Below are 26,442 nucleotides of genomic sequence, written 5' to 3'. Positions count from 1 at the left end.
AGAAGCACGGTCAGCTCGGTAACTGGCTACAAAGGCTTGACAGGGACCAGGATCACCTGAGCAGGTAGGCCACAGTTGACTGAACGGTCAGAGGTCAAGGCTGCCCTGAGACTTGATGTCTATTGACGCCCACTCTAACGGGGCACGGGATGCCTGTGGTCCCAGAAGAGCCCCACAAGCACTCGGGAGGCAGCACCTGAGGGCTGGTCAGTCACTGCACCAAGTTCTGTATAAATTCACACATGACCATTGAGTGCCCTCAGTCGGGCCTGTGCTGGGCCTGGTGCTGTCCAGCCCGAGTGGGGCAGGCACTGCCCTCCCCAGGCCACATGGTGGGAGGAAACCCTGTGGACAATACCAACCTGCTGAGGCCCTAACAGCCGCTGACCCAGGCTGAGCTGGACTTGACACTGTCGGCGACCAGAACAGACATTTCATTCTTCTGCCCCAGATTTCAGGACTCAGAAGTAGACGACCAGCGCTCCAGGTCAACCCCCACCTCCACAAGCAACCCAGGGAAAGTCCTGTTCATCCCAGAGGCCTCAGAGTTAGGGAGGAGAGGGAAAGGGGGCCTGGGCAAGTTATGCCTAACCCCAACATTGTTACAGCAACTCAAACACCCACATCTCGACCATTAACCCTAACACTAATCCTCTAAGCCCATCCTCCTACCTCTACACCTAAACCCTAATACTCCTTAATCCCTTACCCCGAGATACTGGACTGAACCCCTAAAACCCCAACCCTGACCCTGACTCAGACCATCTAACCTAACCCCTGACCTCTAACATGCATCCTTCCACTCTGGCTCCCCAAAACCTCATCCTCTTACTGTTCCCTCTAATTCTGTCCCTGACCTCCAAACCCTGATCCTGACCCTACCTTCTAACCTTGAGCACTGAGCCTGAATCTCTGAACCTTACACTATCCCTAACCCTAACCTCGGACCTGACCGTTGTCCTACACCGCCCTTGACTCTAAACACAGGCCCATATCAGAACAGGCTAAAAATCTGAACCCTGCTCCGATCCCTTTTCCCAGCATAATCAGAACCTTAATGTTTATTTTTCTGTGAACCTAACACTGCTCATGTATGTCTTTTCTAAATGAACTCTAAACTGAACAAAATCTTAATTTTTACACCCACATAACCCTATATTGTTAGTGGTCATATGGACAAACCCTTTGCCTATATCTAATCCCAAACCCTAACTCTTAACCCTAACTCTCTCAAACCTAACTCAAACCTAACACTGTCACTCTGACCTCTAACCACTAATGTAGCTAACCCTAACCCCAAACCTCAGCCAATGCCTGCTCATCCCCAACCTGAACCTACACACCACTATATTCCTAACCCTAAAAGATAACCACATCCCCTCTTAAGGCCTAACCCTGGCTCTCCCAGCCACAGGCCTACCTTGATCCCCACCCCGAAGCTGAGCTAACCCTTGCATCTTAACCAGGCCCAGAGCAAGTTGAAGAGGTTTCAGCCTCTTCTGAGCTCTGCTCACTGCGCACTCAGCCACATGCCCACAGGGACAGCTCATGTGTCAGCCTCCACAGCCCCTGCATACATCATCCAGCAGCATGGTGGGGTTTTGTTTTTCATTTTTTGCTAAGTTTTATTTTAATCCAAGGACTTTGCTTCATACAAAATGTCATTGTAGAAACAACAGCAGAATCCAAAGTGTGGCTGATAAATATTCCTCAGGCAGCAAACTAGTCGGTCACAGAGTTTTTTTAAAAGTGAGTCCCAGCTGTGTTGCATGGTCGGGAATTCTCTTTTTTAACACTGTTCTTAAATATAAAGTTTTGCAACAAACCTTTGATTTATATCAAATATAATTAAAAATTAACAAATGAATACATTGTATCAAAAAGTACGAAGATATACATTTCATGCACATACTGGAATATATGTATATATGTATATATTTTACGTGCACACATAACTTGTTCAAACTACAGCCACTGCTTGACTGGTTCCAGGTGCAGACAACTGGTGGATGCATTTCAAATTTGGCAACTCGCTATGAGACTTTGAGGGAAATGAGATAGTTGAGAAGAGACAGCACAGAAACAAAACACAGAGTTGGGAAAACAAGACACAGTCTCCCCCGCACTCGCTGTCATTTCACCACTTCCAGGGTCTGGAAGGGTCCAGATAGACCAGCAAAGCTGTGTGGGACTAGCAAAGTGGATTCTCTGCCCAGTATGGCCTGGGGAAGCAGCTATGGTTCAGCACAGAATGAATACATTCAAAATAACATGGGCTGGGGGGACCAGAGACGAAGCATCAGTACCAAGATGCACATCCTTCTGCTTTGCAACCGGAGCCAGCGACCACATGCACAGTCGGCGATTCTGGCTTTCGCTGTATTCCAGTGGAGTAAAATACTCTGTTATCTTAAAGTTTCAGAGTGTTGTGCCTTCGAGTAAGGAAATTCTAAAAAATGGTTTGGTCACAATCATGCTGAAACCCTAGAACAGGTGGCGGTCTTGTGTGTTTTATCTCTGTTAAACGTGTGTCTTTTGTTGCATAGCCCTATGGGTTAACGGCATCCACTCACTGGGACACACAGACACGCACACGCACATCACACACCCAGTTTCTTCAGGAGAATCACGGGGTGAAAGCCAATGGGAACACTCAAGCGATCCAGCAGAGATCCTCTCACACTTCAGAACGCGGAGCACACGCCAGAGCCGGCTCATCTCGATGCTCCCTTCGCTCACGGAGCAGAGGGCCTCCCCGTGCTTTGTGGACCACGTCCCCACTGCGGCCTGTTTTGAACGTGGCCCTGAGACTGCACTTCCTTATGCTGCCTGCTTCCCCGTGTCCCATGCCAGAGCCAGCGGGGGCTCAGACGCCCAGCACAGCAGCCGCAGCCGAGCTGCTCCTGCACCCAACCTCCAGCCTCGGTTCAGCGTGGTTCCCACCTGCCCTCATCTGCTCAGACCTGGGCACTTCTGCCCCCGCGCGCCATCTCCCCCTCTGCACCAGCCTCTCCCCAGTGAGCCTTCCGTGGAGAGAAACTTGCACAGCTACAGAGATTGCACCCCGCATCCCTGAGAATTGAGTGGAGCACAGACTGATCGCCCACACGGGCATCTCTCCACACACCCTGCAGCCTCTCTACCGGTTTGAGGGAAAGGGGCGACAGCCACTTCACCCCAGCTACGACCAATCTACTGGGCGTTTTCTGCATGTTCTCCAGTACGTCCGCCTTCTACTCAGCTGCTGTTTGGAATAGTCTCCACAAAGCCCGCTTGCGGTGATGGGCCCCTGGGAGCCTGTGTGAGGGGCTCGGAGGTCAGGCACTTGGTCGAGAGCAGCGGGAGCTGGGTGGTCCTGTTGGCCGCTTGTACTGGACACAGAGCATCTCCTCGAGCAAGCCAGGAACACACGTCCTGAAAGGCTGAGCTCCTCCTACAGGCTGGATGTTTTACTGCTATGTTACTGTTCCCTTCCCCATTATTCTGGTTGTTTATTTTTTGACTGAGTACATAGAGTCGACAGAAGAGTGTAGGGTGTTGTGACTAAAAACCGAAACCAACACCGAGAATGTTGTCCAGGTTTGGTCCCTGTGAGGGCTGGCTGTCGGGAGAGGGCCGTGTCTGCGCACGTTTCCAGTGCTTTCTGCCATTTCAGGCACGAAGGGCGCCCGGACTGTTGGTGTGAGGGTGCTGACGAGACCTGCTCCGTTTACCACTGACTGTCCTGAGGTCTCACCTGCTCCTCTGTTCCACACATTTGGATAAAAGATGACCCCTATGAGATTCAGACTTCCTACGGAATGGTCCCAGCACACACCCTGGATGCTGGGTTCTTCACCGGGTCCCCCCCAGCACACACAGCCACGTCCTGTGCGGGGTCTGTGCCGAGACCCAGGGAGGCAGCGTGGGAGGGGTGGAGAGGGAGCAACCTCCCGCTACTAACCGCTCGTCCCACTGGAGGAGGAGAGACGGGGCAGGCCCTCCTCCCAGGGCTGCTGCCCACCTCGGTGCCCCGAGCGCCCCCGGGGCCCAGCACGGATGATAAAACTCATCACCTGGACGCGCCCGCCGGGCGGTGCGGCTAGCACCAGTGGTCTTGGTCAGGGTGGTGGTAGCTGTGCCGCCCCCGGCCGCCCCCGCCCGAGCTGAGCCCCAGAGTGCAGTGGTAGCCGTTGGGCACCCGGCGGAGGGGGTGGGACTGCGAGGTCAGGGAGGACACGTAGGAAGTCCGGGAGGAGCGGCCTGAGTTGGTGGCCACGGCCTCCTCGAAGGTGAGCGTGTCCTCAGGCTGGGTGCGGGCTGCAGCCTCGCTGTCCAGACGCTGCCCCAGGTAAGGGTCGGAGCCAATCCGGGAGCTGGGGGCCAGGGGCTGGCTGAGGGGGTCTCTCTGGAGCAGGGCGTTGTGTTCCGAAAGGCCACGGCTAAGCCGGCCGGGGGAAAAGGCAGGGAGGCTGGTCTGAGCCCCGGCAAAGTGGACAGGCGAGGAGTTAGCCGTTTTATAGGTGATGCTGGGACGGGGGGTCAGCGGGGTCTGGGGGAGCTGCCTCCGCCCGCCGCGGCCAGGGGTGCTAGCACCAGATGTTGACAGCAGGGGGCTCCCGTTCACGGAGCCACTACCCTGCAAGAAAACGGGACAGAGGAAACCCGAATCAAAGGGCTGGGAGCACAGGTGGGTGAGATGCACGCGGGCGGCCCCAGGAGGGTGGGAGGGCAGTGCCAGCAGGGGCTGGGCACGCACAGGGCCAGGGAGGAGGAGAGCACAGCCCAGCCCATCTCAGGCGGGCAGGGGAGAAAGAAGGCACTGGGGAGCAGGAGGGCCAAGGCCCCGCCAGGCAGGATGGACAAGCCAGGAAGCCAGGAGCAGGCTCTGGCCTGGGAACCAGGACAGGAGAGAGCTCCCTCCTGGGGCCTGAGGGAATGGGGTGCGGGTGGGAGCACGGGGGGACTCCCGGGGCCCACGTACCTGTCTCGGGGGTCCTGGCTCCTGCCCAGCAGTGGGCGACGTGGGATGGCTGCTGAGAGAGGGCTTGGGCTGTGGGGGCTCACGGCCCCCAAAGCGGTCACAGGAGTAGAAGCGCTGCTTCTCAGAAGACGAGGAGGAAGGCTGCCTTCGCTCCTGGGACCGGCCCCGCTCCTGCCTGCGCTCCCGCCGGCAGCCTGCTGCCCCATCCCCTGGGGGCGGCGGGGGGCCCGGCCCCGCGCTGCTGTAGGGTGCTGGCCAGGGGAGAATGGAAGTCAGCCGAGTGGCTGGGGTGGGGGGGAACACAGACCTTACCCAGGCCTGGTTCCTCAGGGCCAGCAGGGTTCCCAGGGAAAGGTGGGAGGTGGTCCTGTCTCCACACTCAGGGTTGCCCGTGGGGTCATGAGTTACAGAAGGGAAGAAGATCTCACAGGGATTCTTGGACCCCAACTGGTGCCACCACCCCTCGAGAGCCCCCTCGCACGCACCGCCATCTGTGTCTGCAGACAGGCTGGGCCCCTTCTCCAGGGACTTCTGCTTCCGGTCCCTGCGGCGATGGCAGCGGTGGTGGTGGTGGGGGGCGGCCTGGCTGGCCGGAGCACGGTCCAGGGCCGCGTTGCACAGATGAGCCATGTGGGGCCTCTGGGGTGCCAGTGTGGAGATGGAGCGCTTCATGGGGCTGGCATCTGGGGGTGGCTGTGGGTGGGGACATGGGTGGGCTCACAGCCTGAGAGTGGGGTCCAGCCTCCAGGCAGCAGCCATGCCGTGGGTGCTGGTGGACCACAGGACACATCCCATTGGGAGGAATGGGCCTGGGGCTCCATCCCTGAAGCAGGGGTATCTCCCCAGACAGGGCAGGCTGAGCCCCCAGGAGGGTGGGAATGGGGGAAGGATGGTGCCTAGGAGGGCCTGGCCTGGGGAGGACCACGGGGGGTCTGGGGTTCAGGGACCGTGAGGCCTTTCCCTCTCCCTGGAATACTCTTCCCCACCTGAGATCCACCCTTTCTTCAAAAGCACCCTTTGCACAAGTTGCCATTCATGTGTCTGTCTTTCCCAGGCCAGGTGAGGCCCAGGTGGCCTCTGGGCCTCAAAGTCCCTACGGGACAGGGAAGGTGCTGGGAAGAGGGGCTGCTGGCCTGGCTGGAAGGGCCCCAGATGGGACCCACAGCTGCCTTGGCAGCCGTGGCCGACTACTCTGCCAGCCCTCTGTCCCTCCAGGACTGTGAAGCTGCTCCTCCAGGGCTGAAACCAAGACCCGTGGAAATGTACTCACCCGCAGCCACCGTCAAGGTCAAGCGCCATGGAGGGAGAAGAGGCACCAACGTGGCACCAAGGGGAGGTGGCCAGGCCAGGAGGGCACTGAGCAGTGGGCAGAGATGGGCTGGGAGGGGCTGGAAGGGGCGTGCTCTGCCTAGGGACTCAGCCCACAGTGCACAGCCTCAACCCAGGGGCTTCCCTTCCAGGCTGTCCAGTGTCCCAGAGAAAGAACAGGGCCACCCCCTGAAAGGGGACAGGGTGGCTGCAGGAGGCATTGATTTCTGGGGGAGGGGCAGGGCGCAGTGGGGGAGAGGTGTGTCCCAGAGAGGAGGAAAGGCTAGGTCAGGGCCACGGGGCCACCTGTGGGCTGCAGGCCTTGGTGCCCAGACAGGCGCTGAGCACAGTGGGCAGTGAGGACGCTAAATGGCCTGACAACACCTCCAGAGGGTTTCCAGCAGGGCTGAGGGTGTCCTGGACACAGTGCATTTGGGAAGCTTCACCCCAGCAAAGCCCGCCCGTGGGATGCAAGCTCCTCCATGCCAGGTCTCCTCACCTCCAACCCCCTCCCACAGCCCCAACCCTCCCAGACCACCCACCTGAGTCTCTGCTGCCAGGCGGGGCATGGAGGCTGCTCGGCCCTGGCTCTCCAGCCCGGGTTGGGGCTCCCCGTCAGGGCCTCTCAGGGCCATGCTCTGCATCTGGACGTCCACAGCCTGGGGGTACAGCAGCCCCCCAGTCACACCCACCCCATCCCACTCTCACTTCCCCCACCTCCCGGCCTCAGCCCACACGCTGCTCTCACCCGCCCTTACCCACTCTCACCCAACCCCCACCTCGGCCCCCAGCCCTGAGAGCTCTCACCGGTTTTCCTGTCTGCACCACCGGGATCTCTGTGGAGTGGCCACGCTCCAGGGGTGTCCTCACCTCGCAGGGTACCTCCTGGGTCCTCTGAGTGCCCCAGGAGACAGACTCCTTGATGCCGCCCTCTTGGGTTTGTCTGTGGAGGACAGGGGATCATCCTGTTGGCCTGGAAGCCCACGGGCCATAGAACCTGGCTCCCACCCAGAACCAGGCTCCACCCTGCCAGGAACCTCCACTTTGACCCTGTTCTGGGCTAAAGGAGCCCAGAGGGATGAGACCCCTTGCGCACGGCCGCTCCCAAGTGGAGGCACAGCAATAGCCTCACCAGGAGGTACAGGCCCAGCGGACCCCTCCACGGCTCAGAGTGGACGGGCAGAGAGGAGACCCTGACATGGGGCAGCTGGCCGACACAGGGCTCACCTGTGTGCTGGAAGCGGAGGTCGTCCACAAGGACAAGGCCACACGCACACACGCGGAGGCACCCAGCCTGTGCTGCAGCTCACCAGCCCTGACAGCCAGGGCCGCCCCTACGCCCCGATCTGAGCTTTTCCACCCTGATGTCACCTTTGGTGAGACCGCCTCTGGAGGCCCTCCCAGCACACGCAACCTGCCTGCCTGCCCTCACCCTCTCAGTGTGTCAGTATGTCTCCCACATGGCCCAGCATTTGCCTGGGTTTCTGCTTGCTCTCGCGTTCAATGAAGCATCACATACATTCTCCGTCACCCAGGTTGAGTGGTAACAATCACACTCTGAGCTTGGAGGTGAAGCCTGATCACCTCAGCTGGCCACACGAATGACCTGACCCACCATCGCTGGGGTTTCTGAGAACACCCTTCCTCTTCCCAGGTTGCAAGCACCTCCCCTGTGCAGTGCGTCTGGGGCTGCTGCAGCCTCGGGAGAGGCTGACCCCCGAGGGGAAGCACAGCCAGCAGGACAGACGCTGGCCCCAAGGCTTAGTCACCCCTGAGGCCACACCATGCTGAGGCCAGGCAGGCACTGATACCACCCGTCAGAGGGCTCAATAAATGCCCCCACTGCCTGGCCCCAGTAGACTGGGCCCTCTCTCGCATGCAACAAAAAGCAATGGTAACTGATTTGTGCAGACATTATAACCACGGGGAAAGTGACACTCATTCTCCTGAACCGAAAGCTCAGCTCAGATCAATCTACAAAGACACTGCCCCATCCCATCCCCTCCAACACACACATGTACACTCAGGATCCACTGTTTAAGTGCGCAGATGGGATCTTAACCAATATGGAGAAAGGCCACTGTCCCCGGGGCCCACGGGCACTCTTCCGGAGCGTGGTTTTCCTCTGGGAGTGTTCCCACTTGTGCTCAGGTTCTCCCGGTGTCCTACGGCGTGCCCACCTCTGGGCTGGGCCTTGCACTACCACCGCCTGCCCCCCATGCCCCCAGCTTGGGCCTGGCACGTGACTTGCCGCAGCCAGCAGGGCACAGGGGGAGGCCTGAGAGCCCGCGGCCTGCACTTGCCCTCGGGCTGCTCTCTGGCCTCGCAGTGCAGACACGCCCAGGACCCAGCCGCCCTGACCCGGGACCAGGTCTGCTGCTCTGCCAGGCGGGCTCCCTAAACACGGCAGTTTGTTCCTCAGCAAAAGCCACATGGCTACCGGCCCGTGAACCCGAACTCGGCTTCAGAACAAGTGTCCAAAACATACACAGGAGAAGAAGCTGGGAGCCCTCGCCATGCCTGCTGCTGACCTTGCTGCTCTCCAGGACAGCAGACAGGTGTGAGGCCCACCCTCGGCCCCTGCCAGTGAGGCAGAGCACATCTTGTTTGGGCTCAACAAATGAGATGCTTTGGCCAATGGGATATTAGCAGATGTAGGACCCCTGGCCTGGAGGGCAGCTGAGAGAGTCTTGCCCTCTAGTGCAGTTCAGCCTCGCACCACCTTCTGCCCCTCGGCCAGAGTCCCATGGTGATTGCTATTCTATATCACTTGGTTTTGCGGTCATTACCAAGAATTACTGAGGCTCAGTACCAAGAGTTACATGACATGGCAGGATCTTACCAATTTGGCTACAAAATGCAGACATCGAATGGAGGGACACCCTTGGTGGTCAAGTGGCTAAGACTCTGAGGTCCTGATGCAGAGGGCCTAAGTTCAATCCCTGGCTGGGGAGCGAGGTCCCCCGTGGCACAGTGAAGAATCTGCATGCCGCAGCTAAGACGCAGCGTGAGTCGTGCTCCGCTGCTCAGCTGTGTCTGACTCTTTGCAACCCCATGGACTTGAGGGTCTTCCCAACCCAGGGATGCAACCCATGTCCCCTGCACTGGCAGGACTCTTCACCACAACTCGACGTGGGGTACCCGAGGCCTCGCACAGCCAGACAATTATATGTGCACATGTAGAACTGAAGTGGGGATCTGAGGGGGAAAGTCCCTTAAAGAAAGATGGAAACGCTAAATGGCCATTACCAAACAGTGGTGAGAAGCTGAAGTGGAAACAAAAGCTTCTGAATGGTCTGCAGGCAACAAAGGCCAGTGAGGAAGCAGAGGGGAGCCTCCACCTGACAGAGAAACAGGAGCACACAGCGGGAGGCACAGCTGGGACACCCGGCTGTCTCACCCAGGCGCCCCCGGGGCCGGAAGAGCACCTGCCTGTTGCAATAGGAGTGAGCTTCAGACCAACCACAGAACCAGCTCTGGTGGCCACCTGGACCAGCTGGACCCACAGTAAAGCCAGCTGGTGGCAGTGGGTGCGGGTGGGTGGCGATGAGACCCGAGGGCTCCCTGTCCTGGAGCACTGCCGCAAGGAGCCCCGCGCACCCCGGATGGACGCCGGAGCAGCAGCAGGGAGAGCAGGTGGACCCCGGGGAGCCCTGCCCTCCTCCCGTCCCCGCCCTGCACCTGCCGGTGGCACTCACATTGCCCCACCGTTGCTGAGGGAGGCCGAGCTCTTCTGCCGAAGGAAAACACGGGCTCCTCGGAGCACAGCCGGCTGAGTCTGCTCCAGCGTGGCCTTCAGGGGGTGGAACAGGGACACGGGGCCCATCTGCAGAAGGACATGGGGAGGGGTCTCTGAGGCCTGGCAGGCACAGTGGACAAGGGCGCCACCATGTTCAGCTACCTGCCTGGACCCCCCAGCACGGGAAGGGGATCCTTGGGCCTGCCCGGTGCCCATCAGGAACCCCTTCCCAACTAGGCCTGTAAGTGACTTCAGGAGAGTCCTTTCATTCCTTCGGGCCTCAGCTTCCCTTCCTACACAATTCGGGGACTGGACATCATCATCAACTTGGACTGCCTGGCAGAGACCACCAGAGTTGAAGGTTGAGAAGAATGCGGATATTTCGGGGCTGGGGTGTGGGCACCAGCCACCTCACATGCCAGGGATGGATGTCCTGTAAGCTCTGCACACCAGACAACTTTAGAGATGAGAGTCTACACACGCTCGCTCAAGGTCTGGGCTGTGATGAAGTCGTCATCTTTGGAGGATGACCTCTGGAAGACAGACCCCAAACCACCCCACTCAGAGGCGAGTGGGACCCTCATGACACTGGGCTGTCGGGGGCCCTGCCTGTGTGCCCCTCCCAGAGGACCTCAAGTACTCTTCAAAGCAGCAGCACTGCCTGCGGCCTCCGTTTTCAGCCCGCATCTCTGCCCTGGACATGACTAGCTCTCCACACGAGGAGCTCCCTCACAGCAGCAGGCAACCAATCAACAGGAGCACAGACTGGGTGGGGCTCCTGACTTTGGGGGCTGGTGAGGCAGCCACAAGAACCTCTCATCTTCCTCTTACCGCTGCACTTTCTCCAAGAAGGGGCCGGGTCCCCTCTGCTGCCAAACAACAGAAGGTGCCAGAGTCTCAGGGTTACTTTTGGGACTCCTGGAAACTGGTACCTGGGCCAGGCCTCCAGGAGCTTGGTGCATCTGGTCTCTGGTGATTTTGTTCTGCTTGTAGAAGTCGAATATCATCAGAGCTGCGTACACCTTCCCCACCGTCATCTCGTCGGCTGGAGAGCACGACAGGCAAGGGAGGGAATACAGAGAAAGGGGACACGCGGGGAGGCTGGGTAAAGACTCCTGGCCCCGAGGACGGGAGCTACACCGATCCTCCCCAGGCCCCGCCATGCTCCACCCAGCAAAGCGCAGCTCAGTCTAACCCCAGATGCCATCCTGGCTGCTCCAACTGTAGGAGTCTCCTTTCCATTTCCCTGGATTTTCTGCAGGGAAGTCCCCACATGAAGAGTGTGGGTGACTCTTCTCAATGGAATATGGCCTTGGTATCTCCTCCCACAGCCCCTGTGCACCCACCGTGGAGACCAGAGTTTTGGGCTATCAAGGAGGTTGAGCCCTCCTCTCCAAGGAGACTCAACAGTTGCCCTCACCTAGGACTCTCGGCTCTGCCTCTGAGTGGGACATGAAAGGGGCGGGCAGGGTGAGTTTCTCACCCTACTTACGTTTATGGGGTGGCACCAGTAAGTCCAGGGTCTTCTGGGGCAGATTGGCCCACACAGAGGAAATCTCCTTCCTCAGCTCTGCGTCGCACTGATGCTGCTTCGTGCCAGCTGGGGCAGGACAAGGGTGGGGAGGGGGGAGGGCTGTTAGGAGCCATCCCTTAGCCCCGCAGGGCAACAGGCAGAGGTGGGTAGGGAGAGACCTGATCCTGGGGGAAAGTTGCTGGGTAAGAAGCACTGCCCTGAGGGCTGGTCAGACAGCTCCCAGTCAAAATGTGTCTAAAGAGGTGTGGTGCTGAGCGAGGGCGCATGGGCAAGCAGGAGTGATGGGCAGGAGTGGGGAGGGGAAGGGACGCCTCAGTGTCCCAGCCATTCATTCATCATTCCATCACATTCACTGAGCACCTACCAAATGACAGGTGCTGTTCTAGATGACGGAACAAAAACAAAAGAAACTGCCCTGAGGAATCACACGATTTTAACCTACAGTAGCAATAAGTTGAAAATCCAGTGAGTTGGACACAGGAGAAACCAGGAGGGAGGGATGGGAGCTGTCAGGAGGGCTGCAGTGTGGACAGTCAGGAACGTGTTCACAGGACCCTGGAGACAGAGGCGGCCAGGGAGCCAGCAGGGCAAGGCCGCGGCTGCAGGAGCAGACGTGCAGGCGGGGCTGCTGGAAGAGGAAGCGGAGAGGGACGGTGCGCTCTGATCTTACTTTCTTCAAGCATCACGGTTACTAAGATACGACCGTCTATAAGAACATCCTCCTTGTTAGCTCCTCCACTCTGTGACGTGCACCCAACCGTGGATTCACCGCAGTTCAGGCAGGAGCGTGGCACTCCTGCCCAACTCCCTCCGCACCCTTTGTGTTCCACCCCTTCAACCCCATCCAGGGCCCTGGCATCACCAACGTGTTTTCTCTTTTATTTCAACTTCTCGGAACATCATACAGATGGCATCACATAATACGCTGGCTGTCGAATCTGACCTTCCACCCTGCACGATGTGTCTGAGACCCACCCATGCCAACACGCCAGCGACCTCTTCCTCAGCTGCTGAGTGAGAACCGTCTCATCACAAAGAAACACCAGTTTGCTTATCTGCCACCGCCTGGTTGACACCTGAGTTGTTTTCAGTTTGGGGTGATTATGAACAAAGCTGCAGACAGTAGCACAGAGGTTTGTGGGTGTGTGTTTTCATGTCATCCCCCTTAGGCAGGGGGTGGCTGGGCCCCATGATGAAGAACTATGAAACTTTTCCAAAGTGGCTACACCACTGTGTCCACACCAGAAACACAGGAATCTCAGTTTTCCGCATTCTCCTCAGTACTTAACACTGTCATTTTTTTTTTCAAAATTGTTTTTTGTCATTCAAGTTTGTTTGCTTTCTACATATACTTTAGGGTCAGTTTATAAATCTCATCTCAAAAAGCCTGCTGGGATTTTGACTGGGATGACGTTGACTCTACATTGTCATTGGGATGGCTGATCAACAGAAGAACTGACAATACTGAGTCTGCCAAGGCATGAACATGGCTTATTTATTCAATGTGCAGCATACATGCCAGCATATATATTTTTAGAGTTAGCCAGCAATATAGAAATATTCGATGATTTTGGTGGAACAGTTTTCAATTTCAATAGCTAACCTATAGAAATATACTTGTTTTTTATATATCGCCCTTGCTATACTCATGTTTCAGTTTTAGTAATTTCTTTTTACAGCTTTAAACAACAGAAACACACCGTCTCAGTTCTGGAGGCCAGAGAATCAAGGTGTGAGCGAGGCTGTGACCACCCTGAAGGCCTAATGAAGGCCTAATGAAGTGCCCCCTGTCTCTTCCCAGGGTTCAGCAGTTCCAGCAATGCTTCAGGTGCCTGGGCATGTAGATGCTTCTGTTTTGTTAACTTTTTATTCTGTTCTCTGAGACTTTCTACATAATCGTGTCAGTCACAAATAGAGGCATGTTTCTTTCATCCTTTCCAGCTGGCACACCTCTTGTCTCTTTTTCTTGGCTTGTCATAACGGCTAGAACCTCATGTAGGATATTTCACAGAAACGGTGGCAGCAGACACCCTTGTCTTGTTACTCATCTCAGGGGGGAGGAGCCAGGCTTCTTTTTTAAGCACGTCACAGCTGTGGGTTTGTCATAGAAACCCTTGGTCAGACTGTAGAAGTTTGCTTTAATTTCTGGTTTACAATAGAATTTGTGTATCATAAGTGGATGCTGAGTTCTGTCAAAGCTTTTCCTGCATCTACTGAGATAATCATATAGTTTTTCTTCTTTGATATATTAAGTTGTATTGATTGAGCTCAAATTTGCATTTTTCATTCCTGGGATAAATACTAGTCATCATATTCAGTTTGCTAACACTCACTGAAAATTTTGTGGTCTTCATGAGGAATGTCTATCATTTTTGCTTGTAATGTCTTTGCCTAGTTTTGGTATCAGAGTAATGCTGGCCTCATAAAATAAACTGGAAACTAGCTTCTCTTTTTCTATTGTCTAGAGGAGTTTGTATAGAATTATTTCCTCCTTAAATGTTTGGTTGACTTCATCAATGGAGCCAACTGGACCCATGATTTTCTAAGAAGATCTTTAACTATGAATTTAACTTATTTAATATATACAGTATTACTCAGATTATCCATTTCCTTTTTTCAGGTTATCTATTTTTGAAAGAGCCTCGTAGTTTGTGTCAAGGAATTTTTCCATTTCATTTAAGTTACTGAAGTGATGCACATAGGGTTGTTCATAAAACCTCCTTGTTGTCCATTCAGTGTTAGGAGGATGTACAGCAGCGCTCCCTCTTCCCTTCCGTACATTCGTCATTTTTGTCTTCTATTTTTGCGGTCCGGCTAGCGAGAGGCTTGCTGTTTTGCGGTCCAGCTAGTGAGAGGCTTGTTCTGCGGTCCGGCTAGCGAGAGGGTTGTTGTTTTGCGGTCCGGCTAGCGAGAGGCTTGGTAGTGTTACTGGCTTGATTTCCAGCATGACCATTCTGGCTGCCGTGTTGGAGGGAGACTGAAAGAGGCAGAAGCAGACCAGTGGGAGGGCTCCTGCAACAGCCCCAGCCCAGACCCGACAGAGAGTGATGTGGACCAAGAGGCGGCAGGAAGAGAGAGCAGACATTGCTCATGTTCTGGGTGTATTTTGAAGGTGGAGTCAGAGGATGATGCAAGGGTTCAGAAATATGGATCAGAAATAGGATAAGAAAAAAGCAGGAGATAAAAGCGATGCACAAAGTGTTGGCCTGAGTAGCTCTAAGAGTGTCCCACCGATGGAGACAGGGAGGGATCTGGGGAGTATCTGGAGCTCAAGGGTCAGCACGTGGATTCTAGACGCTTACTGCGCCTCCAAGCAGAGTTGGTGAATGACGTGTGGGCTATATAAGCCTGGGGTTTAGCAGCAGGCCTGGACTGAAAATACAGAACTGGAATTCACAACACGTGAAGCCATGGGAAAAGGTGAGAATGTGTGTCTGAAGCACACAATGATATTCAGAGATTGGGAAAAAAAAAAAAAAAAAAACAGAAAGAAAAGGCACAAGGGGTTTTACACAAAAGGGAGGGACTACTACGGACAGGCTGTGGACAGCCCCACGAGGCAAGGGGAGGTTCCTGCAGAACTTGACAAGAGCAGTGCCAGAGAAGCTTCGCGTCGTGAAAGCTGGGCTGCAGACTAGAAAAGAAGTCAAAGGCGACGCAGACCCGCTTCTCCTGTTGCCAGGAAGGGAAGGAGGGAAACGGAGAAGCTGATGGGGGTAGGGGAAGAGGGGAGCTTCCAAAAACCAGGAACAATAACAGCACATTTATACACTGATAAAAATAACCCAGAAGAGACAGTTGATAGGACAAGAAATAGAATATAGAATTTTGGGCATGACATCCTAGGGTTGATGATGAAAATAGAATATGCAAAGAGGGGAGACTGGCCTCAGCTCATCCCTTTACACAAGAGAGGGCCAAGCTCAAGGGCATGGATGCAGGGAGGAAGCACCGTAGGGGAGGGCCCTTCATTTTCTCTGTGAAGGGGAAGCAGTCACCATGTGAAAGGGCGGGAGAGGAGGACAAGCAGGAGGTCCATTTCCTCCCTGGTCTGGTGGGGGCTTCGTGGTCCTGAGGGGGGACTAGGCTCACGATGGGGAAGGGGTGCTCTCCACCAGGTAAGGGGCACTGGCTCATGTAATGCAGGCTCCAGTACCGCATGACTATGGTCATCTGGGGTCATTCACTTTCACTCCACCTCAGCTTCCTTACACGAAAACGGGGTCGCTGCAGCGCTAACGTGCAGGACGGTTTCAGGAGACAAGGTCAGTGTCTGACAAGGAGCCGCCCAGACAGGCCCCTTTCCCCGCCCTGGACAGCTGCCTGGGGTGGCTTTCGGCGGGGACGGCGGCGCAGTCACATGGCCCTGCCTTGGGCCCCCCCCTCCAGGCTGCCTCTCTCACCTGGAGCCAGCTTGATCTCCAGTGCAGTCCGGATGAGGGCCATCAGCGTGGATGTGAAGTGGACGGTCATGTCGTCACTGGAGATGGGCATGTTCATACGAACCAGGCGCTGGGGATAAGAGGGCAAATCAGGCCGGGCCTCCCAGGGTTCCCAGGACCGGGAGACGCTAGGTGGATAGGAGTTTTGCCAGCATTCACACTATCCCTGGACCCCGGCCCTCATCTGAGCTGAGGATTCCCTTGGCTACAGAAAGACAGCAGTCCAGGTAAATACTGTCCAATGGGGCCAGGCCAGAAGCCTGGATTCCTCTGAAAGAACAGACATGTCTCAGCCAGAGGGATCCCAGCCCACTGCCCATGATAGAACAAGTGTGTGGCCTAGGCTGAAGAGGGGCCTGGGGGGCAGGACCCCTGGGACAGCCCACAGATAGGAGCATCAGGCAAGTGGTGGGGCAGCCAGGACCGCAAGCTCGGAGGTCAGCTCCCAGTGAGGAGACACAAGCCCCGGGATGGCCTCTGTGTCTCACCACCTAGCTAGGGGCTAAGGAAGGATGCTCAATGGCACCAGCCCAAGGCAACAAGGAAATTCTTAGAGACCAGCTCCTTACGGGGGAAGGACCCGACAGATGTGACTGCAAGGGCCTCGGGCTCAGCCAGCTGCACAGGGGCCCAGGGCCATCCCACAGGGACACAAGCGCTCAGCCAGACTGGGGCCTGTGCAAGCTTTCTCCCTGTTTCACCATTAGGTGAACAGCCCCCTTCCCTCTCTTCCATTGTCTAGGACAGAACAGCTGGAAATAGGAGTGTGTCTATACCAAATTCCTCTGGTAATAACCAGCAGCTGTCCAGAGCCTGAGGCTTTAAGAACTTACATGATCTCCAGGAGCAAAACGGTCTCAGATGTGTCTGGAATGTCCTGATCATGGGGTGGCCGCCTTGCTGGCCAAGTGGAGCCCTTGGGGGCAGTGGCCCCCTGTCCTCTCCCAGCAGCCTCTTTATTCCTTACCAAGATGGGAGCTAGAGGTGGGGGTACAGGGCCACTCCATGGGGTAGGCTGTCCTCTGCCAAGCCTAAACCCTGGGATAGGGCAGCCTCTCTGCCCCTTCTCTGGGTAGGGCCACTCTACCCCCAGCATTCTGGAGCCAATCCAGTCTTCAGCCTGATGGAAGGCAGGTGGCTGGAGACAAGACCCACACCCTGGCCCCTAATGCTGGCAAAGCCCCACGTGGCACCTCCAGTCACGGTCCCGGGGCCTCCCTCATCGCCTGCGTGGCACACACGGCTCCCAGAGCGCAGCGCTCCCGCAGGCCAGCACCGACGGCAGTGGGAGAGGCAGACGATTCCTCTCGAGGGGCCAGCATGAAGGTGGAACAAGCAGGTGTTTTCCCAGAGAGGAGAGCTCTGTCCAGGGCACCTTTACCAGAGCCCCCCATCTGCCTGCCCAGGCCCCGCAGGGCCAGGAGTTTGGGAGCAGCAGAGGGGCAAGGCCAGGGCAAACAGACGGGCACCTCTGCCTGGGCCTAGACCCTCCGGCCATGGCCCTCCGTGCATCTCCTGGGCCCTTCCCCATTCACCAAGACCACCTACTCTCACTAAACGCAAGGCCTCCCCTGGTCTCTTCACACCCAGAACCTTGGAGTGGGCCAGCACACCTAAGAAGGAACTCCAAAGGCTAGCCCATCACGGCCTTCCCCGCCTGCCCTGGCCACAGTTGCCGGTGTGGACAGAGCTCTCCTTCTTGGGGCCAGTGTTACAGCTTTGCGTGCAGGGCCTCGACAGGCATGCCAGGCAGGGGAGGACCAAGGAGGACACCAGAGGCATCACGTATGGCCCAGAGCAGCCACTTAGCTCCCAGAGGCTGTGCTGAGCCAGGGGACAGATGCAGGCCCAGAATCAGAGCACAGAAACAGACAGCGTGGACAGAGCCAGACAGACGAAAGCTCTGCAGGAAGCCTGCTCAGAGACAAGGACATGGCAGCTAGGCTCCAGATCAGTACTGGCTGAGTCATGTAGCCACTGGGGCTGCTGGAGGGCTCTCAGGCGGGGAGTGCTAGGGGGACGGGAAGTGCTTACTCACCAAGGAGGGTGACTGGGGATGCAGGGACAGGTAGGAACAGACCTGGGGATGCGGCCACGTGGCCTGCTCACGTTCCCAGGGGGAGGTCTGGTAGTGTCCTCAGTTTACTCCCTCTTTGCAGCTCAGACCACTGGGCCCTCGGCAACAGAGGGGGAGGGACATGGGACCACCCAGGCCCCAGAGTTTGTTCTCACCCCACAGGACCCTCTGGAGGCCCAGGAATGAGGGCAGGATGCCTCTCTCCAGCACCCTTCCTTCTCAAGGCTCCATGGACTCATGAAGCTCTAGACAACACCCCCTCCATAGCCCGCGAAGTTCAGTGCATGTGGAGCTGGGCGTGGGCTCCACAGGTGCACCCTGCAGAGGCCTTGCAAGGCCAGACACTGCGGGCTGGACAACTTTGCCCACGACAGAGGCTTGGGGGACAGAGGAGCCGAGTGTGGTCCTGAGCTCAGAACAAAAACAGCCTCTGTCAAAAAAGCTAGTTTGTCCCCTCCTTTCTGAGGAAGAGAAGGGAATGAGAAAAGGCAGCTGTTGGGCTCTGGCTCCATCTTCCTGAGCCTCCCGGGGAGCTCTCAGCGGGGGCAGCCCTATGGGACAAGGGGCCAGTGGAGAGACACTTCACAGTGTCTGTTTCCCTCTGTTTGGGAAGGAAGCGGAGAAGGTTGGGACAGAGAAAAGAAAGGAACGGAGAGATGGCAGAGCAGCAGACAGACAAGCCCCGGAAGAGATGGGAGCCCAGCACAGACAGCCTGTGGGGTGCAGGGGTGGGGTCTACCTTGTACGCAACACGAGCAGGGCATTTCTTCCCCAGCCCCAGGGGCGGGGACATGTGTTTCAGCATCTCAAACATGTCATTGTAACTGATGCGCCCACTGGAGACCGGGCCCACAGGACCGAGGCAGAGTGGGGTCCACGGGAGGGTCCACGGGAGGGTCCATGGGAGGGGTGCGGCAGGAGGGTGGGGGAGGAAGCAGACAAGAAAAGAGCCAGTTAACCAGTGTCGGAGTAAACGCTGGAAGTCAGAACAAGCAAAACGAGGGCTTTCTGTGGGGGAGGCTCAATCCCCTCCCAGGCCCCCAGCCTCACCTCCACACTCTGGCCCCATGCAGGGAGTGAGCAGGGGGCATCTGAGCTAGAGAACATGGAGAGATGGCAGAGGCTGCATCAGGGAGGCTGTGGGCTGTCAACTCTGACTTTCCACTTCTAGAAGCCATGGACAATGCCAAATGGGAAAAGAGCTGTTTCGCCACGCCAGCCGGAAGACAGCTGTGCAGTGAGCAAAGAGGCTGGCTGGGGAACCACGGCAGGAATGCCAGCTTCCCTTCATGCCTAATTTGCTTCCAAGTGAGCCGAGAGGCTTAAACATTGGAGAAAAGCCTATATGCAGGCCAGAAAACTAGTGTGGGAGCCGCACTGTTCTGCAGGGGGCCCCGTGGCTCCAGAGACAAGGTCCGTGGGGGCAAGCCCTGTTACAAGCCCAGAGACACCCAAGCCCTGTCCAGAGCAGGGCTGCTGCTGCATCAGAGCTGAGCAGCAAACTGTGGAGTTGGGGTCGCTGGGGTGGGATGTGGCTTGGTGCCACCCTTGCAGCCTCCTGACAGCACACCAGGAAGGGCTGGGACCAACATATGGAACAAGGCTCTAGACCAAGGTAGGTGTTTAGGGTTGATGACTGTGACCTCCTTAGGCAGACTGGCCACCAGGCTGGAAGCCTCACCTCCACCCCTGGGACAGCTGCTTATGGGACCTGCTTGGGTTCCTAGAGATATGGTCAGGTTCAGGCCACCCAAGAGAGAGGAGCAACAGCCTTCTCCAGGCCAGTGGATCCACCCCAGATGGTCCTGGGTCCGGTCCTCCTCCCAAGACTCCTGGGCTCAGCCGAGCGGATCAGTCCAGAGGTGAAGCAGGAGGACCTGTCTTTGGGTCCCCACCGCCTCTGCCCTCTCCTCTGCAGGAATCTGAAACCCTGGGTTGCTGGGGCCACTGTTCCTGGTCTACTTGTGCCCATACGCCCCTCTCTGGGGCCCTTGGCCTCTGGCCCGTGTGGCCATCAGCCCACCCTCAAGAGTGCAGAGGCAAATGTGGGTGAGACGGCCGCTTCCTCGGCACGGGCGGGACCTGGCCCCCTACTCCCACCAGCAGCTGGTCCTCGTCCTCAGGGCCCAGCAGAAAGCTCTGTGTGCGGCTTCACGGAGCTGCCTGCCCCCAGCCAGCTGGAGGGGTCGGGGAAACCAAACCGTCCAGGGGCTTGGAGTGTGGGCAGGACAGGGCAGGAGGAGCAAGAGGTGTCGTCACTTCCACACCAGGCAGGGAGCGTGTGCTGTGTCTGCACCGCGGGCAGGGAAGAGCATGTCGGATGGGGGCTCTGAAGCAGAGAACCTTGTAGGCCAACACACGAGGGCAGCTCGTCCCTAAGCCAACGGGTGGCGCATTACCCTTACGATGCACCCGGCGACGGGGAAGGAAACGCCACAGGTTACAGCAACGGAGGCACGAGGAGCCCATCCCACCCGCCCAGCCTTGCCCTGCCTGGAGGTGCAGCCAGGGGAGGCGCACCCAGCTGGGGGCCCAGGGGTGGGCAGAGGGAGTATCAGGAGACACGGCAACCCGACAATCTCCAGAGCCCCCAGCAGGCAGGAGACACTCCACACAGACAGTGTCAGGCCACAGTGTCCACTTCACGCAGCACAGCTGCCGGTTCGGCTACACCTGGGCCTCCTTCATCGGCTCTCTGACGGCCCCTTCCCTCACCCCTCAGCGCCTGAGACGCCAGGGCCCCCTTGGCGAAGCTTCTCTCCACACCTGGCTCTCCTGACTATGCCCACCTCCCTGAACTTACCGTGTCCTCCCCTGGAAACTGCAGGTCCAGCTAAGGACCCCCTTGTCCCAAGGTGGGCACCCCGGCCAATGCCATTGCTTCCCTTTCCCGCACCATGGCCCCATCAAACTAGCTCCAAATTGTGTTGCGTTTACTTCTGGGAAAGAGGGAATAAAGGGAAAGCCCCACTCTGGCCTCAGCCAAGTGCCTGCTAACCTCATGGACCCAAAGGACGCCCACGAAGAAGCTGGAAGCCCGGCAAAGCCCTAGTTCCCAAGACCCCATTCCTCTCTTCTCTTCTGCTGTCAAACCCCTCAGATGCCACCAGAGGAAAAGTGCAGGCCTGATACCATCACTCTGACTCAAAACTGTTCCTGCTGTCCATGAAACAAAGCCAAAGGCGGCTGTTCGACCCCAGCGCCAGGGCCTTTCTCGGCCCCTCACAGCCATCCTCCTAGCAGCTTGACAGTGTGTCCTCCCCTCCAGCCAGACAGTCAGCTCCCCCTTCCCTCTGCCTCCACCCCTCCTTCACAGCTCCATCGATCCTGCCCCTTCATTTCAGCTCAGCTGCCACCTCCTCTGACTCACCAGCCTCTCCTGGCTCAGAGAGGCCCTGGCCTCACACTGCAGCTCCTCTGCCCACGGCTGGCTGGGCTGAGCAGAGCTGAGGGTGCAGGCCCCAGCGCAAGGCCCAGGCTCAGGATGCTTACTGGACAGACGGACTAGTGTGAGGATGAGCAGACTCATCACTCGTGGGGTGGTCCTGACTCTCCGTCAGGGTCTCTGCACTTCCCCACGAAGTGCGGAGGCAACAGCACCAGGGAAGGCGGGGGAGGTGGCACCAGAAGGCAGTAACGCCATGTCCTCCTCACCTTCCCACAGCACGTGTGTGCACACATGCACGCACGTACATGCCCATGCACACGTTACGGAAGAGCAGGGAACATGGGACGTACATGCCCATGCCTTGCATTCACACACACATGCGCACACACACGCGTGAAGATGCGCTGCCCTCACATGCATACAAAAACATGTACACACAGGTGTGTGCCTGCCTGCACATAAACACGCTCACACACACTCTGTTCACAGATCTGTGCACAGAGAACACACATGCACACGCTTGTGCACACACACATAGTATATACACAGACACACAAAAGCTTGAGAGATTTTCATAAAGTTCGCTTTTGTTTCAGGCTCCCCAAGAATAAGGAGACGGCAGATGGTCCCTGGGAAATAAAGATGGTCAGGGCCCTGCGTCGGTCAGAGAGGCTAATGGAAGCCTCAAAGCATGCCCCGGCCTGCCCAGAGGAGGGGTCCAAGCCTGGTCTGCCTAGCCGTCTCCACCCAGCCCCTCACCAGAGCAGCAGGTCTGAGTGTCAGCTGCAGGCCATGTCTGCGCTCCTTCCGGACCACAGGTCGTGTGTTACCTTGCATGGTGCTTTGCTCTGCGGCGACGCTTCCGTGTTGTTCCCTACTCTTCCATAAGCTCTTCACCGTATTCCTGAATGCCCATGTCCTCCCGAGGCCCCAGGTCTGGCACTCTGGGCTTGGGAAACAGTCAGCATCTCTGTGCACAATCGCAAAGCTGCAGCCTGGCCCAGGTCCACTTCTTGTATGTCTTGGATCAGTTTTGGGCTGTTGGGGAGGTACTGGGTCTACAGTCCACAAAGATCTGGGGGACGTCACTCCCCCCAGGCAGCCCTGCACTGATCTTCCTTTGCCTATTAGTCCAAATCACATTCTACACAATCGCTCTGCTTTCTACAACACAGGTCTCCTCTGGGGAAAAATATGCCCAGAAACAGCAGTAACTCTTCTGGCCACAGTCAGGAGGGTCCTCCTGGAATGAGCCTCAGTCCTGCCTCAGCTGGACTCTCTCCTGCCCTTTGCCTGCCAAGGACCAGGTCTCAGGTGTGATCAGTCTCCCCTTCAACCTGACTGGGCCTTCCTGACCAGACAGCCCAGGAATACGCCTGAGCCTGTGAACTCCAGCGCGTGCTACAGGCAAATGTGCTGAAAATGACAGGGCTCTCAAGACCACGGAAAGCCATATATAGCGTAAGACATAACAGCAGGCAGGCTTGTTCTGCCCTGCATGAAAACTGTAAATTCTCCAGGGCAGTGAGACACACTCAGAGATGCTCTAGGCCCAGAAGAGCCCCAGGGCCCTGGCGCTGCCCAGTGGAAAGGGCCTCACACAGCACCTCTGTGTCCTCACTATGATGGGGTGTGAAGTCTAAGAAGACTGGATCGGAAGACTGGTACAGGAGCCCAGGCAAGCTCCCAGCCCTTTGGGGGTCTGGGGAATCAGAAAGCTCCCTAGTGTTCCCCTTGTTGAGCTTGGATTCAGAGTCCCAGGGTCCTCCCATGAGGACAATGACCATCTCCTCCAGGCCTCCACCACACTAGGGGTGACCAAACGCAGAGTCACGCAACAGGGACGCAGGCAGGCTGGGGCGCCTGCGAGAAAGAAGGGGAAGCACACCCCGTGTCTTGCTGCAGAGGGCAGGTCCTCAGTGACTCTTCACGTCCTGGCTGTGGAGGTGCCTGAGTGAATGAGCAAGGGAACGAGTACTCGGCAAAGGACAGACAAACGGGCAAGGGGATAAACTCAACAAAGGGACAGACAAACGGGCAGTGGAGGACCCACACTGCTGAGCTGGGCCTGAGGACAAGACGTCACAGGTGTACAGGACTCCCTCAAAAGAAACACACCGTCTTCACTGTCTTCTGACCCAGTCACTCTTCAGGAGACCCTTGCTCTGGAAGCACTCGGCCCTCACTTACGAAGCAGCATGAAGAAGGCAATGGCACCCCACTCCAGTACTCTTGCCTGGAAGATCCCATGGACGGAGGAGCCTGGTGGGCTGCAGTCCATGGGGTCGCTAAGAGTCGGACAGACTGAGCGACTCTACTTCACTTATGAAACAGCAACACAGTATCAGTTCTGCACCACGACCAAAGAGCCTCAGACACGCTGGATCTTTTCTGGCAGTTCATCCGATTTCCAGAGCAGGTTACCGAATACCCTCTATTCACAGCCTGGGCTGGTGACAGAGAGGCGCGCTGGCTCTTGTCCTCCGGGAGGTAGCAGGCAGATGGGCCCCGAGCCCATGGAGGGAAAGAACTAAGGCCTCACGTTGTTTCTGGCCACAAAGGCCTCAGAGCTATGAGAGGGTGACACCCTGTGACCTCTCACAACCCAGATGTGACATGCCTTGTGAGAAGACAGTGAGCTCCTGCCCAATAGGAACCTGAGTGTCACAACCCCCTGAAGACCTTCCATGACCCCCAGGCAACCTCCTAAGGGCTGGACTGCAGGCCTGAGAAGAGGCTTTCTCAGCCTAGGGAGCTGTACACAAGGGCACAGGGAGCTAGCGTGAGTGTACCGCCCAGGAGGAAGCTGGACGGAATCCCGACCCCCAACCAAAACCCAGAGGGGGTCGCTCGCTCGAAACATGCCTGTAGCCGCCCGGCCCTGTGCTGAGACCTGTGGGTGGTGTGTACCAGCCCTGAGGGCCACGCAGCACCGGGGCTCACTCACCACGCAGCCGGGTCGTACTCAGCCCAGACCCGGATGAATTCGTCCAGGTGGTGAGGCCCTAGGATGGAAGAGTCCCGCGTAAGGTACTCAAAATTGTCCATGATCACAGCCACAAAGAGGTTCAACATCTGCAGGACAGGAAGGAAAAGAGGTGACGTCCAGAAACCTCAGCCTGCCCACTGCCCTGCCCCTCCCCTGCAGCAGAAGTCTCTGTGTGAGGCAGTTAGGGCAGCAGAGGTCACTGACTCAGGCAGAGCCTGCCCCAGCTGCTCTCCCCATGACCTCTCAGAGGGCTTCCCAGGCCCCCTGCACATCACCACCACCAACAGCAGCATCCTTCCCTGGTTCCAGGTCCCACAGGCCAACCCCAGCCCAGGATCTGGTCCTCTGAAGGCTTCAGTCTCTACATCTGCACCATCCTCACTCAGGCCCATCAACTCCTGCTCACCATCTGTCCTGCCATCTGGGTTAATCTTCCCCATTGTGAGGTCCCCAGCTTTCCCCTTCTCACCTAAGCCTTCAAGGAAAGTGGCGAGTTTGGACTTAATAACTTGAGCTCTAGAGACCTAAAACTCAGGCATTTTGTTTTGTTTTTCTAAACTGAGTTGAAATTCACTTAACATACAAGTAAATCTACAATCCAGCGGCATTTAGTGTCTGCACAACTGTGAACCACCACTTCCCTAGGTTCGAATTTTTTTCATACTTCTGAAGAATACATGATACTAAGTAATCATTCCTTATACCTCTGTCCTCCCATTCCCTAGAAACCACCAATTTCCTTTCTGTACCTAGAAAGTTATCTGTTTTGGGTATTTCAAACAAAAGGGTCCATACAACATATGACCTTTGTGTCAGGCTTCTTTCACTTAGTGTGATGCTTTCGAAGTTCACCCTTATTGCAGCACTTGTCAGAACTTGATTCTTGTTTACGGCTGAGTAACATTCCTTTGCAGGTCTTGTTTATGACAACTGTGGCAGATGACACCACTCTTATGGCAGAAAGTGAAAAAGAACTAAAGAGCCTCTTGGTGAAAGTGAAAGAGGAGAGTGAAAAAGCTGGCTTAAAACTCAGCATTCACAGAACTAAGATCATGGCATCTGGTCCCATCGCTTCACGGCAAATAGATGGGGAAACAATGGAAACAGTGACAGACTTTATTTTGGGGGGCTCCAAAATTACTGCAGATGGTGACTGCAGCCATGAAATTAAAACACACTTGTTCCTTAGAAGAAAGCTATGACCAGCCTAGACAGCATATTAAAAAGCAGAGACATTACTTTGCATCTAGTCAAAGCTATGGTTTTTCCAGTAGTCACGCCTGCATGTGAGAGTTGGACCATAAAGAAAGCTGAGCACTGAAGAATTGATGTTTTTGAACTGTGGTGTTGGAGAAGACTCTTGAGAGTCCCTTGGACTGCAAGTAGATCAAACCAGTCAATCGTAAAGGAGATCAACCCTGAATATTCATTAGAAGGACTGATGCTGAAGCTGAAACTCCAATAATTTGGCCACCTGATGCGAAGAACTGACTCATTGGAAAAGACCCTGATGCTGGGAAAGATTGAAGGCAGGAGGAGAAGGGGAGGACAGAGGATGAGATGGTTGGATGGCATCACTGACTCAATGGACATGAGTTTGAGCAAGCTCCGGGCGATGGTGAAGGACAGGGAGACCTGGTGTGCTGCAGTCCACGGGGTCACAAACAGTTGAATGTGACTGAGGGACTGAACTGAACCACAATTTGTTTATCCATTCATCTGCTGATGGACATTTGGGCTGTGCCCAGAAGTAGAACTGTTGAATCATACTATAATTCTACGTTTACTATTTTAAGGACTCACCATACTGTTTTCCACGGTGGCTATACCATTTTACATTTCCATGTGCAGTGCACAAGGGTGTCAATTTCTCCATATCCTCACAAAACTTGTTATTTCGTCTTGTTTTTTCACATAGCAATACTAATAGGTATGAAGTGGTATCTCATGGGTTTTGATTTGCTTTTCCCTAATAATTACTGATGTTGAGAATATTTCTATG

General features: G+C 56.3%; 1 protein-coding gene across 1 annotated transcript in view; it reads right to left on the bottom strand.

Moving 5' to 3' along the window:
- Positions 1 to 4,081: 4,081 nt before the first annotated feature.
- CACNA1B (calcium voltage-gated channel subunit alpha1 B) overlaps positions 4,082 to 26,442 on the bottom strand; it is a 204,997-nt gene continuing 182,636 nt past the window's right edge. The window contains exons 37-47 of the mRNA XM_052647676.1: positions 24,399 to 24,526; positions 18,803 to 18,899; positions 15,948 to 16,056; positions 11,503 to 11,610; positions 10,943 to 11,055; positions 9,970 to 10,097; positions 7,079 to 7,214; positions 6,814 to 6,930; positions 5,449 to 5,656; positions 4,964 to 5,214; positions 4,082 to 4,618 (exon numbers count right to left, since the gene is read on the bottom strand). Coding sequence (XP_052503636.1) covers positions 4,082 to 4,618; positions 4,964 to 5,214; positions 5,449 to 5,656; positions 6,814 to 6,930; positions 7,079 to 7,214; positions 9,970 to 10,097; positions 10,943 to 11,055; positions 11,503 to 11,610; positions 15,948 to 16,056; positions 18,803 to 18,899; positions 24,399 to 24,526 — 1,932 coding nt within the window. The remainder of the gene's footprint in view (positions 4,619 to 4,963; positions 5,215 to 5,448; positions 5,657 to 6,813; positions 6,931 to 7,078; positions 7,215 to 9,969; positions 10,098 to 10,942; positions 11,056 to 11,502; positions 11,611 to 15,947; positions 16,057 to 18,802; positions 18,900 to 24,398; positions 24,527 to 26,442) is intronic.

The sequence above is a fragment of the Budorcas taxicolor genome, chromosome 11 (genome assembly GCF_023091745.1).
Source record: "Budorcas taxicolor isolate Tak-1 chromosome 11, Takin1.1, whole genome shotgun sequence".
Taxonomy (NCBI): Eukaryota; Metazoa; Chordata; class Mammalia; order Artiodactyla; family Bovidae; genus Budorcas; species Budorcas taxicolor.
Note: the sequence above shows the minus strand (reverse complement) of the source record. Positions and strands in the feature narration are given on the sequence as shown.